At 43.3% G+C, this 15,824-nt stretch overlaps 1 protein-coding gene across 1 annotated transcript in view; it reads right to left on the reverse strand.

The window, feature by feature from the left end:
- The window catches only part of RAPGEF4 (Rap guanine nucleotide exchange factor 4), a 326,591-nt gene that overhangs the window by 27,683 nt on the left and 283,084 nt on the right, over window positions 1-15,824 (reverse strand). Inside the window, exons 18-23 of the mRNA XM_052635961.1 lie at window positions 10,455-10,605; window positions 8,660-8,748; window positions 7,919-7,949; window positions 7,623-7,701; window positions 6,034-6,180; window positions 3,908-4,005 (exon numbers count right to left, since the gene is read on the reverse strand). Of these exons, the coding sequence (XP_052491921.1) occupies window positions 3,908-4,005; window positions 6,034-6,180; window positions 7,623-7,701; window positions 7,919-7,949; window positions 8,660-8,748; window positions 10,455-10,605 (595 nt within the window). The remainder of the gene's footprint in view (window positions 1-3,907; window positions 4,006-6,033; window positions 6,181-7,622; window positions 7,702-7,918; window positions 7,950-8,659; window positions 8,749-10,454; window positions 10,606-15,824) is intronic.

The following is a 15,824-nucleotide window of genomic DNA, read 5'->3' on the forward strand; positions in this document are numbered from 1 at the left end:
GCCGTTAAGAGTCAGACATGACTTAGTGACTTCACCACCACCACCACCTAGTACCTAGGCTTGTTAAGAGAACAGGATGGGGATAATTTAAGTGTGGCATGTGAGCAAGCGCCCAGCACAGAGGGGGCCCCCGCCTTCCCAGCTGTGCTGCACCAATGCAGAGGCAAGGAAGAGTGAGGAGCGCAGCACCTGTGTGCACGAGCCAAACACTGTTGTTGCTGATTCACTCTAGGGCCGGAAGAGAAGGGCACAGAACATGGAAGGAGAATCATTATTCCAAAGGTTTGAAGCTTAGGGGACTGACTTGAAGCTAGTGGGCAAGTAGTTTATGGAAACAAGCAGTATGGTTTCAAGCAGGTTAGGTCCCAGGTAGGAATGTCAGGAAGCTCTTACGTGCTCAGCAGGGGGACTCTGTCTAAGGCTCTGGCTGACTGTCCACATCCTGCCTTCCCTCTTGCCTGTTTGCTCTGCTGTGGACCTGTCCTCTGTTCCTTGGCTTTGCTCTTTCCTCTGTCTGAGTCCTCATCTCTTTCCCTTGAGGCCTTATGGCTTTCACAGAGGGGATAAATTAGCCAAACTACAGGGAAGATGGCTGAGCGCCAAAGAATTGATGCCTTCAGACTGTGGTGCTGGAGAAGATTCTTGAGAGTCCCTTGGACTGCAAGGAGATCAAACCAGTCAATCCTAAAGGAAATCAATCCTGAATATTCATTGGAAGGACTGATGCTGAAGCTCCAATACTTTGGCCACCTGATTCGAAGAACTGACTTAATTGGAAAAGACCCTAATGCTAGGAAAGATTGAAGGCAGGAGGAGAAGGGGGTGACAGAGAATGAGATGGTTGGATGGCAGGACCAACTCAACGGACATGAATTTGAGCAAACTCTGGGAGATGGTGAAGGACAGGGAAGCCTGGTGTGCTGCAGTCCATGGGGTTGCAAAGATTCGGACACAACTGAGCGAAGACTGAACAACAACAGGGAACGTACCATAGAATATTTTCAGTCATGGATGCTAGTATATCATCCTGAATCCCTTTTGAGAGAAATAGAAATCCCTGTTGAATCTCTACTTTTTATGAGTGAACAGGGCTCACCAAGCAAAGGGCAGGCTGACTGCTTCCCTCCGTGAGCCACCAGGGAGGCAATCTGAGCAGTACAGAGGGTTCCTCCATCTGAAGGGGGAATTACATGCTGGCCCCATAGGAAGCAGATTCCTGGACCATTTTCTTCTAGATATCCCTGTGGAAATTTCCTACAGATGAAGCACAGAAGAACCTATGTAGGGTCTGCATTACACAGACGGATCTGAAAAGTGCCCACACAGAGGCAAAGAACTCCTATAGACTTGACTTTGCTCTTTTTCCGAGCTGATTTCTCTGTTAAGCTTGGATGGGGTGATTAGGAGAATAGCACTCTTATGCTCCCATTGTCCTGATGAGGAAACGAAGACATTAAAAGGAAGTGCTGATTGTCAGTGACAGATGGCTTAAAGCAAGCTGCCACCCCCGCGTCCTCTGTCCCCGGGCTCCCACACGCTGTACCCAGCTCCGTGATGACATCTGTCTCACTGGATGCCACCACACTCTGGTGTCCCACACTACACTATGAGCTCCCTGGGGTGCAAGGACCATGATGGATCTATTTTCAAGACCATGTTAGAGCCAGAATCATCCACCACACCTGGAATGATATAGGTTAGGCCCCAAAGAAAAACCTAAGGAGCTAGTGAATGGATAAAAGTAGAAGCAAATTACAGTACAATGGGGTTTTATTGTAGTTGCTCTGTACTAACATTTATGCTTAAAATGTCAAGAAAGGAAAGCTCTAGAATCTGAGCCCTTAAGCGACTAGGACAAACTGCTGGCACTACCAATTCTAGACAGCACTTCGGCACTACGGCTCATTCTGTTCCAGGCTGGTTGCGTTAGTTTCATGTCCCAATTTGACCATGATTATTGTAAGGACAGAGGCTCTGGGACACTGGTGCAGTGTCACGCAGATGCTGGCACTTCATATTAAGTATGTGTTGATGGATCAAAGGTCTGGCCCACATTCTGTACTGCAGTCATTCTGTGTAGGACTCTTCCTGGATGGACTGTCCTTTAATCTTTAGAAAGCCGGAAAAAGAGCTTCATGCCTACAGCTTTGTGACCACTCCTTAGAAATGATGACATAACTGGCAGGCCAGTGAGTGGCAGAGCACCAACAGGGAAGAAGTCAAGCATGTTCACGTCCAGATACTTGCTGCAAAGTAAGCTCCTTGCAATTACACATGACTTAAAATGGAAGACTAGGAAGGACTGAGAGCTTGTAAGGCTGCAGGACTGTGTGCAAATAAACAGAGGCTTAAAAAGTTAGTATCTTCCCCACAGAGAGCTGGAGATGGTCCACATTCTGCATCTGTACACCATGTCATCAGACACTGCGGCCAAGAACCAGCTGGCAGGAGAGGCCCAAGCCCCGAGTGGCAAACGCATCACACAGCACCTTCAGCAGCTCTGCAACTAAACTGGCTTTTGCTGGGTTTTGCTGCCAGGAGAGGGTAGTATGACTCATTCATGCCATTTCCCTCCCCAGTCTCTCAGTACTGGGATGTATTTATTTTCAGAAAGCAGTGGATGTAGATAATGAAAAATCCATGAAAAGGACTGTGAACAGACTCAGATCAGACAGTGCTGGTGGGTGAGGGAGGTCAGGAGAACTCATGCCCTCTTTGCAAAGTTCCTCTCCAGGTGAATTCAAGTCACAAAATCTGCTTAACCTGTGCAGCTATACAAACTAGCTCTCCCCAGGTCAGAAGGTCAGAATCACAATGAGGCTAAGCAAGCTCTAGAAAGTCCAAGGAGGGGAATCTTAATTTACCTACAACATCTGATCTGATTAAACTGAATGTATTTGTGCATCACACATGTAGTTAAATTCTCTCCCCTAAAATGCAATTCAGCTTCCTTGGTGGCTCAGTGGTAAAGAACCCATCTGCCAGTGCAGGAGTCGCAGGTTCGATCCCTGGGTTGGGAAGACCCCCAGAGAAGGAAATGGCAACCCACTCCAATATCCTTGCCTGGGAAATAACATGGACAGAGGATCCTGGCAGGTCCATAGGGTCACAAGAGAGTCAGACATGACTTGGAAACTAAACAACAACAAAATGTGACACACCATCGTGCTTGTGTTGCACTTTTCTTAGTAAAGAAGCCCTGCGTGTCTAACAGATGGAAAAGGCTAGTCCCCTGAGCTGGCCCCACAGGCTCTTGAAGATACTTCAGTAGCTACTCATTTCCATGCCTGACTATTGAAGGAGAAACAGAAATGAACCCCACCAGAGCATAAACGGGAGAGGGCCACACCCGTTTACACAGTTGATTAAGCCTTTGCTCAGAGAGCTGTGTGGGGCTGTGAACAGTGTTTTGGAGACTTAGGGAAGATAGCTGGCCTCTGATATTTCCCACACAAGATGGAGAAAGCCCTTTCAGGGAACGGCATTTTCCCTGGACCATAGAGTGGCTCTGTCATAATGCATTTCTACATCCCCCTAAGGGGCAGGATAAATCGCAATGTCTTGCCTTAAAAAAATTATTTCTATCCTGGTCTCTAAGTGTTCCTGTTTTTTAATATCAATATTTACATTGGGGACATTTCAAGGAGGTGAATTACTACAAAGAGTTCTGAAAGCTGAATTATGCCCCAATCATAGGGCAACTTGGTGAATTTCCACAAAGGAAAATCTAAAGCTCAGAGCATCTCAAATGAACACCTGAGGCTTACCTAATAGACCGGAGAAAAGAAAAAGACAAGTAGCATTCAAGAATTTTTTTAGCAACTGAGTTCAATGTGACTGCAAAATTAAGCTCCAGGCAAGTTTTTCTGATTGCAGACGCTGCTCCAAGGCGGCCATCCACACCTACCAGTGAATCGAATTGCTCTCGCGGGCAAGCAAACAGACGTCCATTAATGGTGAGCGTTGTAAATACTGAAACATCATTAGGTTTGAGCACCACCTTTTCTGTGAACATAAAAAGCATGAGATTGCCTATTAAATGCATCTGAGATTTGCTGTACTGCCCTAATCACACCAACAAATTGCCAGCTTGGTGAATTACTGGAACGTGCAGAGTGACTGCACAAAACACTGTACTGAAGGGATCCACTGAATGAAAAAGACACAGCAATCACGCAGGCACACAACACTCAGGATGCCATCAGAAATGACCCCAAAACAGGGATGGAAATACCCGAGGGTCAATTTACCCAGCTCTGCATACAAAAACCGCACCTGCTACTTGTCTAAAAAAGAAGTTCTGCTTCTAGATGGTAATTAACGCCCAGCCCTTTGGAGATGACAGTATCACTTTTAGAAAACTTAGGGGGTTTTCTGAGATCCCACATGACTTTTGATGTAAAATTTATCACTATTTTTTTTTCACTCATTCCCTAATTTGGAGGACAACTGCATTATTAGATGAAGTCTCTTATATTTAAAATAGTTCATACAAAAGATATTTATTTAGCATTTACTATATGCTGGACACTGAGGATACAGAAGGGAACGATAACCAAAAATAAAAAAAGTCCCCAAAGAGCTTAGATCAGAGTGAGGGATGCAGACAGTGGCAAAGCATCAGAGAAGAAGCAGTGAGGAGGAGACAGCAACAGAGCAGGGAGGGAGGCTGGGAAGGATGGATAAGGGGGAATCAGAGACAGGAAGGAGGGGGCCTCCATGAGACCACAACAGGAAAACCTGAAGGCTGTGCAGGAGGCATCAGGAGAACTATGCGAGAGTGTGCCAGAGCGCTCATGGTGGACAGACAGACGTCCTGGGTCGTGTGCACCAGGAACAGAAATGGAGGGGGACATTTTGGGAAGCCAAGATATATTTTAAAATTCTGCCTCAGTGGAATAATTTGCCTTTAAATGCGGCAGAAATGGCCTCCCTCGGATCCTGAAGGATCCTCCAGTGAGTATCAAATCATTGCTGGACAAGCAAGCCTCCCACAGCCTCTCACTGCAACGCGTGCAGACCCTTCTTGTCACCTGGACAGTGACTGTTTATTTACTGTCTCCCTCCTCGCCAGCCTCTGAGCCACTTGGAGGCACAGGCTCTGCATACACCTCCCCTCCTGTCACAGCCACACGTAGTGGCTAGTAAGTTCATGATGGTAGTCAAGTGATCCTGTGGGGGAGAACACTCCTCACTTTGTCGATGAGCTGAGTTCCTGCCCTTTCTACTGGGGAAGGAGGAAGACATCATCAGCCGAAAAGAACCAGCCTGTGACCACCTTTAACTTCAGACTCATGAAAACCTATAGCTTTTAGCCAGAAAAGCCAGGTGTCCTCTTAGGGCCCACATGTCTCAGAGCTCCAAGGCCTTGAACTTCTTTTTTGTCTTAATTAAAGTATATTCGATTTACAGTGTAGTGTTATTTTGGGGCTTCCTTTGTAGCTCAGATAGTAAAGAATCTGCCTGCAATGCGGGAGACCAGGGTTTGATCCCTGGGTCAGGAAGATTCCCCCTGGAGAAGGGAATGGCAACCCACTCCAGTATTCTTGCCTGGGAAATCCCATGGACAGAGGAGCCTGGTGGGCTACAGCCCATGGGGTTGCAAAGAGTCAGACATGAATGAACAACTAAGCACGTTGTGTTATTTCAGGTATATAGCAAAGTAATTCAGGTATACGTATATATGTGTTTCTACAGACACACACACACATATATATTTTTTCAATTCTTTCCTATTATAGGTTATTACAGCATTAAGCCTTTCTGTTTAGGGTTTATAGGAAAACTCCAGGCTGACATCCACACCAGAGACCTCATTCCAGCTGCCTCATCATCTCTCTCTGCTTCAGAGTGGGCACCTACTGGACAGAGGATATTCAGACACTAGCCCAGCCCACTTCTAACCACCTTCATTTCTGTTATTTGGGGGAGCACACACAGCACTTGTCTCTTTGGATCAGCTTCAAAGGGCCCCGCTAACTGCCTGCCAGGGTTCTGTTTGATGGCATAGTCCCCTCTACAGAAGGCTCTTACCTCCCCCGGAGCTCATCTTGACAATGATCAGGGCTTCCCCGGAGCCCAGTTTGTCGGCAACTGCGCTGAGGACTTCCTTCACCGAGGCAGCCACTGGTACCCGGATGGTTGTGTAGGTGTGGTCCAAGCAATAGACTTTAAACAGAACTATTGGGAAGACAGCAACCATAAGATAAATTGGTCTCGGGAGTTCTTAAAAAAAAACCCATAAGCTATGCAAAATGTTTGGATGTATCCTCCAAAATTTGCTTCGCCTTGCCATTCTTATGACTTGTATTTATTTGTGCTCATGGATGCCTACGCTTGTCCTCTTCTAAAACTTACCTTAGCGTTGGTCTAAGAACAGTCCATGACTGCCAATCCCAGTTACAAAAACCACAACAGATAGTTGTGAAAAACCCACACACAGGTCATGGGAAAAGAATGAGAGGCATGTTTAGGCACGTTTTCAGGGTCTGCCCTTGGCTCTGAGTGTTTCTTTTTCACAATACAGGAGTGTTGTGTGGTAGGCAGATCACTAGATTCCCACTGCCTAGTTCAGTGGTGGCGAGTCAGCATTAACACTCTTGCAGACAGGAGTGCTTCTGCCTGGGGTCATGAACATTTGCTAAGATTCCCGCTCACTTGTCCACTGGTGTGTGTACTCTGAGGCCTGGGCACACGGCTTGGGTGGTGTTCAGTTCAGTAGATCTGCATGTGGTATCCACACGTTCAGCTCTGAACACACAAGTCCTGGAAGTGATTCCACCTCCTGAAATTCTTGAGTTTGGGGCACCCCGAAATTACTACATTCGTCTGTGGCTGAAGATGAAGATTGCAGCAGGATCATTTTATTTTGGCTGTGACTCTTCGAAGAAATCTTAACCAAGCAAACAATAGCAGCTGGCATCTGGGCCTCCCTGATGGGCACTAACAAGGTAGTGGTCAGGGCCAGGGGCACTCTTCCTGGGTGGGAGCCCTGCTCGGCAGGTGAGCAGCTGACCCTGGTGCTCCACCTCTGAGCTGCTAAATCGCTTCAGTCGTGTCCGACTCTGTGCGAGCCCATAGACGGCTTCCTACCAGGCTCCTCTGTCCCTGGGATTCTCCAGGCAAGAACACTGGAGTGGGTTGCCATTTCCTTCTCCAATGCATGAAAGTGAAAAGTGAAAGTGAAGTCGCTCAGTCGTGTCCGACTCCTAGCAACCCCATGGACTGCAGCCCACCAGGCCCCTCCGTCCATGGGATTTTCCAGGCAAGAGTACTGGAGTGGGTTGCCCTTGCCTTCTCTGCCACCTCTGAGAGGCATCTGCAAAACACCAACCACCTTCCAGCCACCTTGACAACTGGCCCCTGAGATAATCTTTCTCTCCTTCAAGGAAAGGTGGCAGTGGGGTAGAGGTAGAATCAGATAAGTGTGGACAAGTACCTTGGCTCCAGGTATCAAGTTCAAGGACAAAAATAATTGGAATGCCAAAGGCACCTCCAAGCAAACCATCTGGAGTGCACAGAGAGCCAAGAAAAGCTATTCTGGGGGCCCAAGGAGTGATGCCCAGAGGGAAGATTTCATTCTGACTTTAAATAATCTACACATGCTGGAAAAGAAATCTCACCTTCATCAGAGCCACGGATAGGCTGGCGCTTCTGGGCTCTCTCATCGCCTGTGTTGAACTGTTGCAAAAGAACTTTGTGCTGTAAAAATAATAACAATAGTAGCTGCCATAAGGGGAGGATGACAGATGAATGTCTGCAACTCAGAGGACACATGTCTGAGAAGCAGAGTCAAGAAATAAAGAAAACATATTTTGTATTTACAGAGACATCACTGTCACATATTGTGATGTTATATTTCTGGAGAACTGTCAGTCTACAGGGCACAATTAGAGAATCCTGATCCATTGCCACTGACCTTCTTTTGTGGAGCCTTTGCATCTTCTGAACTACGAGAAATAGAGAAAGCACATTATTTAATACTGTTGGTACTATTAAATTGCTTCATTTGTATATAACTTTAATCTTGTGTTAGACATGAAATCACAGCATCCCTTCAGGAGGCAATATGAGCCTCCTTATTTTAATACCAAGAGGCCAAAGCACAGAGAGGACAGCTAAGAGATCAGCTTTTGTCCCAGGCAGATCCCTGGTCTAAGTGAGGCTAAAAGCTGGGATTGCTCATTCTCAGTCTATCTAGTTAGCCAGTATTTAATCAGTGGCTCAAAGGACAGCATGTGCAAACCCGTGTTTCCATTTAGAGGACACAAGTATTCACCATTAACAGCTTTGGCAGCATAACGTGAATTTCCCAGGTAAGTAATTCTCTTCAAACTTTGCTTAAATGCCACTGACCACTGTGGTGTTGGATTCCCTGCCTTGAACCAAAGGGACCCAGGTTTATTGAGTCAGATGTCCAAGGAGGATCTCTGGCTCCCCAGGCTTTCTCTGGGCAGCTGTCCGGTGCAGAAGGCAGCTGAGCAGAGTCTCCACCCTTGTGTTCACCTGGCCTGACTGCACCCCCTTGCCTGAGGCCCACATCACTCAAATCAGCTTTCACCCTTTGTGGGGACAAAGGACTTTTTGGATGATGATGTGATTGAGAGTCAGCAGACACTTACTTGGTGAAAGCTCACCCCAAAGCCAAGCCCTTCCTTACATTTGCTTGACAATCTTCTCCAGCTCAGGCAGTTGCTCCTTGAGGGCGGCAAGCATCCGGGCATCATCTGATACAGACACATAAAACTCCTGTAATTGGCAAAGGTCACAGGCTTTTAACAAGAACTGCAAAAGGTATGTAATTCTGCAAAGAGCAACAAAGACATGTCCCTATGTCATCTGCCTCACTAGCATCTCCAGACCATGGTTTCACGGACTAGGGACAAATAAGAAAATGTTACAGCATGTCTAAATTCAACATGGCAAGTGAGAAAAAAATTTTGGAAACTGGTAGTGATGCATGCGTTCCATTGTGAGTATAATTAATGCCACTGAATTGTACACTTAAGAATGATTAAAATAGCAAGTTTTATGATTGCTGTGTTCTACCACAATAAACAAATTAAAAAAATTTAAATCGCAAATGAAGTGTTCATATGATATTTATACAGAAGGCAAAGCAACACAGTGTTCTGGAATGGGTTATTTTATAGTCTTTAAGAGCACTTCTTTCACTTCAGTATTTTTTTCAGGGGAATTTTAATATTTATTTTGAATATTATTTTAGTATTTGTTGTTTATTTAATATTTACTACTAGTCGTGGTTAACTGTTGGTGGTAAAAGTACAGCCATGGTTTTTAGCACTGCACCGAAGTTTTGTGGAGTTTATGTCACTAACTCAGGACTCTTCACTGATGTCTGGGATGGTTCCACCCACTGAGCAGCAGCATCCGTGCCCTGCTTTGTGCAGGGGCAGTGGGCTCCCCAGCAGAAGCCGAGAGCTGTGGCAGCAGCAGCGTCACCATCATTCTGACTCATCTGCAAAATGGTCCTTTACTCGAAGCAATGGGTAGAAGCCATAACCCAATGACCCAAGTGGCTATTGTTCCTCTACATCTTCAAAATCTTTCATTCCATAGTCTTGAGGGACTCTCATCATCCACCTTTCCTCCCCGCCTCATTTCTCTGCCTGCCAAATGATATGACTAAAAAGGAGTGAGTGGGGATGTTTCCTTTGGACAGTTCATTCTTAAACAGACTGTTGCCTTTTGCCTGCACAGAAGTAAGATCCTCATCTCAGTTTCTGAGGACAGAGTGAATCGTTAAGGATTAAATGCTCAGGTCACTGGTGTAACGTGGGCTGGAGGCATGGGAAGGAAAAGGAAGTTCAGCTTAAATCAGTGTTTACAAAGTACATCATGGCCCTTCAGAACCACTTCATGGGCTTAAGAATTCTTTAATAAAGTTATCTGCTCCACTGTACTCAAAAACATCACCATTTGATCTAGTAATCCCACTTCTAGGAATAGAACCAAAAATAGACCTATTTGTATAAAAATGTTCATTACACTGCTCTTCTAGGAAGGTAAAAATGGAAATGATATATTCAACAATATGGGAAGAAATAAATATATCTGTGGCATAGCTACTCAAAGGCCATTAGAAAATTTTATTAGAAAGACTCTACTGACATAGAAAAATCCTTACATAAAGTAGAAAAGGCATCCTGTGAAATGATGGGTACTATGTTGATTATAACTACAGAAAATATAACAAAGAAAGCAACTAAATGAAACTACATCAGAATGCTACTACCAGTTACTGAATTAGACTGGCAGGATAATGGATGATGCTTTTCTTTATACTTTTCTGATAGTACCTTTCTGATGAATGAACATGTTAGCAAAGTCTAGAATTTGCGCTTACACTCTCTCTAGGGAAGATGCCATGCCTGTGGGTGGTCCCTGTATTGTAGGACAAAGACACACTCTTGGAAGGGATGATCCCCACATACCTCCAGGAAAGCCATGGCCACGTCATCCTCTTGTAGGATGTCTCCATACATGGCAGCCCACTGCAAAACCAGGCGGATGACTCGCCTCTTGTTGTTGAGGGCATAATCCATTTTCTCTTGTTCTGTACCTTGTGAAGGCTGTGCATGGTAAGTACCACGGAGTCAAGGAAGAATATCTAGCCATTTCACTTCACTACTTTTACGAGCAAAGGTAGAATGACAGATCCCAGCTCCAGGAAGGCCTTTTGGACTGATGGAATTTCTTCCTTAGGCCCTCAAGAAAAGCCCCACCTGCCTAAAAGTTCTGGACCAAATGCATACAAACCCAGCAGACTTTGCCTTGATAGTAGCCCAAAGAATTAGACTTGCATGGCTCTACTTGGATTTGTGTGTTGATAAGGATTCTTGTCACGCCTAGCTTTGGCTCTCATCATATTCCGTGCCTGCCCTTTGCACTGCCTTCACTTCTGTGGGTGGTAACGCTTCCTGCTGTTGGGCCTAACCAACTCTCTTTGGCTCCCACAATTCTGGACACATCTCTATAATCCCTCATTATATGCACTTCAGTTAAACCCTTACAAGTGGGTATCTGGTCCTTCTGGAACTGTGACTGATATAAAAAATATACGGGAAGTTAAGCGAGGCTTAAGATGATAAACTCACCGAGGGTTAAGATGAGGAAATCTTCCTACTATATCCATCTTCCGGTGAGGGACTCAGACACACTTTTTATGCATCCTTCTCTTGTTTAGAACCATAATTTAATTCACATTGGCTTTTCATGCATTAATGGCTAGTCATCCTAACTATAAACTCTTTGAGGCTAGGTTAATACATTATTCTTCTTATATTCTGAACCATGCCTAGCACACTGATGCTTACATGGAAATTTTACCCATTAATACAACAGATACTTGATAGAGTGTCTACTCTGTGTGTCTGGTGAAGGTCCTTGCTCTCAGTTGACATTCTTCTGTGGATTACAGTAGGGAGAACAGAACATGTGATCAAGAAAGATTTTAGATTAGACATACCATTCCCTTTTCAGTGATTTATAGTAGTTCATATTATAGACAATTCATTCATAAAACAGTTTCCTCTTTTTACCTGGCACTTGCACACAGAGTACCTCAGTTAAGCCCTACTTTATAGTCTTGTGATGAAAGACATTGTTCTTTTTCTACAAGTTAGCAAACTGACAGTAAAGGAGTGTGAACGACCAAGATTACCTTGTGAGTTTTAAATCCAAGACTGGTTTTAAATCCAAGACCCCTAATTCCAACTAGTTTAGTCCCCATTACACAATATCGCCATGCCTCATACCTGGCTGCAAGACTGAGCATGTCCTAGCTTACAACCATGACTTAAAAGACACCGTAGAAAACTGTCCCGTGGCAGTGCTGTACCTGGGAGCTAAACCAGTCAAGGGCCTTTTCTAAAGGGACTATAAATAATGATCAAGGCAAATGACAGAATCTTAAAGCAAAGGTTTACTGCATGTAAATGGGTTGCAAAATGGCTTTCATAAATTGAGCACGGGATTCACAAAAAAAGAAAATTGCTCAACTTGTATTGCTACAATTCTCTTTGAGCTTACAATAAAACAGGGAAGAAAGATCACTTTATGTGAAAATTATTTCTTTTCGGATTAACCCTTTGATCTCTTGCCTGTAGGCACACATAACTCAGTTTTTCTTTCCAAAGAATTGTAATGCTGGCCATTACATTTTAAGACTTTTTAGAGTACCTTGTAGTATAGTCAGGCACGTGGTGGGTACCAAATGGGTAATTCTTGGCTGATTGAAAACCATGTGTTCATTCATCTACAAGTCAATGAGAGAGAGAGAGACTCTTTCCTACTTGTATGAGGCTGAAATGTTTGAAATATCAAAATGATAGCAAGATGATATAATTCTAACTTTCTAGGTTACCTTGACTTGGATCAAGGAAGCAACACAAACACTTGTGTACTGGATCCAGAAACATCAGCTGCACGCCTGTGGCTAACCTAGAGGGATTTAGTGTAGAATGCCTAAATTGTCATTGTCTCGGTGGGTCAGGCAAAGATTCTTCTTTCTTCTCTCTTGCTGGGGAAATCTGCCTTTTGTCTACGGTAAAAGATAGAAGAACACAACTGGAAGGATTAACATGTTTAACACTTCAAATGTGTGTAGAGCATTAGTTTATAAGAAATATGTTCAGTGTGCTTACATGATCATGTAATGCTCTCCACAAACCTGAAGGGTAAATATTTACAGAGGAGGAGACTGAGGGTCAGAGAAGACTTCTGCCCAAGGTTGTTCAGTGAGTAAATAGCAGGGCTTACAAACCCAGACAGGGCTCTTTCCATTATCGCCACCCCCATGGCCCAAACAGTGGCTATAGTGATGACACACTAGTGCTTGGGTTCATGAAATTATTAGGAGTAACTGCATCTGGGAAGCAAAAATCCTAACAGGAGAGGTTTCTTCTTCTCTTTTCCCTCTCTCTCCCTTCCTTAATTTTTTGTTGAATTCCTAGCTTTCTAGAGATGACTCAGCTGGTCCAATCCTGAAACCTGATACTAAGGCAGGCTGACTGCCTGCCACTCTTCACGTATACTCCATAGCCTCCTGGAGCTAGAATTGACTGAATCCAGTGGGATCAGGAAGAGGCTTTCCCTTTTTTTCTTGTGAAAGTTACACATTTGCCTCTGGAAATAAACAAAAGGAAGCGTTGATTTGTTTCACAAAGTCTTACCTTTCCTCTTTCAGGTATTTATTTACTAAGATGGAATGGGATTTAATAGCACTTTTATAGCTGAATCCTGGTATGTGCTCAAGGATTCAGCCCCTCCACAGACAACATACTATTCTATTCATCAACAGTCTGCTGAACCAGATTCTCAGAGGACACAGACAGGACTTTACATGTGATTGATTAGATGGTTACAGGTGAGGTACTGGGGCTTCTGTTTATCCCCATGACAATCTGTCCAGGTGTTTAGAACATTTATGTGATTTTTAGATTTTATTTAACTCCTACAAAAAACAAGTGGAGAGAGAAAACTATATTCCCTTCAGATAGTAATCAAAGAATAAAGAACATCTCACCAGGCTCCTTGTCTCAGTATGATGTCAAAAATGCACCCTAACAAGAGTAACATTTCAAATATAGTCTGTTCATAAATTCACATACATCAGAAAGGCTGCAAAAACCATTACTTTTTGTGGTTAAAGCTGGAGTCATAATGTGTCAACCATTTGATGGAGAAAGTCTAATGTGGAATAAAAATCTGAGTCTTCTCTGACACAAATAACAGTTTAAAAGGATTATTAATGCATACCACACACATTTTTAACATATGAAGGACACTATTGAAAATACATACTTAGCTAATGTCTATGTCAAGAGTAGATTAGTAAAGAATATAAAATACATGATAATCTAATGATTTATTATCAAGAAATACATGTATAGAATAAGAATAAGGTCATGACTCATAATATCATGACAGCTGGATTCTGGTAAGAAGCAATATGGCTACTCGAATTCATGGGGAAAAGAGTCACAGAAAGATAATACGGTTCTGGTATCTGATTCTCGTACCTCATAGAGTGCTAGGTTAAAGTCTGTAAGAGATTCTGGAATTATTCCCTGAATTGTTACTTTCAACACAATTAAGAAAAGGCCAGAATAGTCAAAGTGGCCAAATGCATCACTCGTATACTAAGGTGATTTCAGACGATTCACAGAATCATAGAATCTGAGTTGTAGAAGTCCTCTGATGTTTGTCTCCTTCAACTCCTCCATTTTAGAGGCAAAGAAACATGTAGAGTGAGGTGAAGTGATTGTTCTGAAACTTATCAATGGGATTCTTAGAAAGAGAACTCAGTTTTCTTACCTCCCTTCCCAGTACTCTGTTGACTTCTCTATGTTATTGTGTGTCTAATGTTATTCTTTCTTTATCCAAACATATATTATGCAGCAGAATTAGGTGACTTAGCATTTTGTTGGATAATGGAAAAATCCATCTGAGATACAGAACCTATCCCCCAAAGCCCTCAGAGAAGGCAAAGCACATATAGAAGACCAAGATTTAATGGTTGCAGCCTTCACGATCTGAGAACCAGGAAGGCAGGACCCCTCGGGTCTGAACAGACCTTCTCTGCTATAGTTTTAACCACTTCTCTTGTCCAATGCCTGTTGCTTTAGAAAAATGCTAAAATTACTGATGATTCAGATCCTAACTTGACGTTTCTCATTATGGTAATAAGACCATTCACATCCAAGAGCATTAAATCAGAATCCTTCAGCAACATGGATGGACCTACAGATTATTATATTAAGTGAAGTAAGTGAGACAGAGAAAGTCAAATATTATCACTTACATGTGGAATCTAGAAAAAAGATACAAATGATTTACATACAAAATTGAAATAGACCCACAGACATAGCAAACAATCTTATGGTTACCAAAGGGGATAGAGGAATGGGGAGAGATAAATTAGGAGTTTGGGATTAATATATGTGTGTGTGTGTATATGTAGTGTGTGTGTGTGTTGGTTGCTGAGTCATGTCCGACTCGTTGTGACCCCATGGACTGTAGTTCACCAGGCTCCTCTGTCTATGGAGTTCTCCAGGCAAGAATACTGGAGTGGGCTGCCATTCCTTCTCCAGGGGACCTTCCTGACCCAGGGATCAAACCTGGGTCTCCCGCATTGCAGACAGATTCTTTACCCTCTGAGCCACCAGGGAAGCCCAATATATATGTGTGTGTGTGTGTGTGTGTGTGTATAAAATAAGACCTACTGTGTAGCACAAGGAAGTATATTCAACATCTATTAATAACCTATAATGGAAAAGTATCTGAAAAAGAATATATGTATATAAAACATGCTGTGCTAAGTTGCTTCAATCATGTCTCTTTGCGATCCTATGGACTGCAGGCCATCAGGCTCCTCTGCCCATGGAGTTCTGCCATGCTGCATTGAAGCCATATTCTTTACCATCTGAGCCACCAGGGAAGCCCAAGAATACTGGGTAGCCTATCCCTTCTCCAGGGGATCTTCCTGACCCAGGAATTGAGCAGCAGTCTCTTGCACTGCAGGCAGATTCATTACCAGCTGAACTACCAGGGAAGTATATATATATATATTTAAATATTGTTTTAGTTTCAAGTGTAGAGCAAAGTGATTCATATATATGAATATATTCATATATATACACACATACATATATATGTATTCATATACATATGTATATTCATATATATATGAATATACATATTCATATATATATATGAATCACTTTGCTCTACACTTGAAACTAAAACAATATTTAAATTAACTATACTTCAAAACAAAAAAAATGAAAACAAATACGAAAAAC

This window comes from Budorcas taxicolor, chromosome 2, assembly GCF_023091745.1.
Source record: "Budorcas taxicolor isolate Tak-1 chromosome 2, Takin1.1, whole genome shotgun sequence".
NCBI lineage: Eukaryota > Metazoa > Chordata > Mammalia > Artiodactyla > Bovidae > Budorcas > Budorcas taxicolor.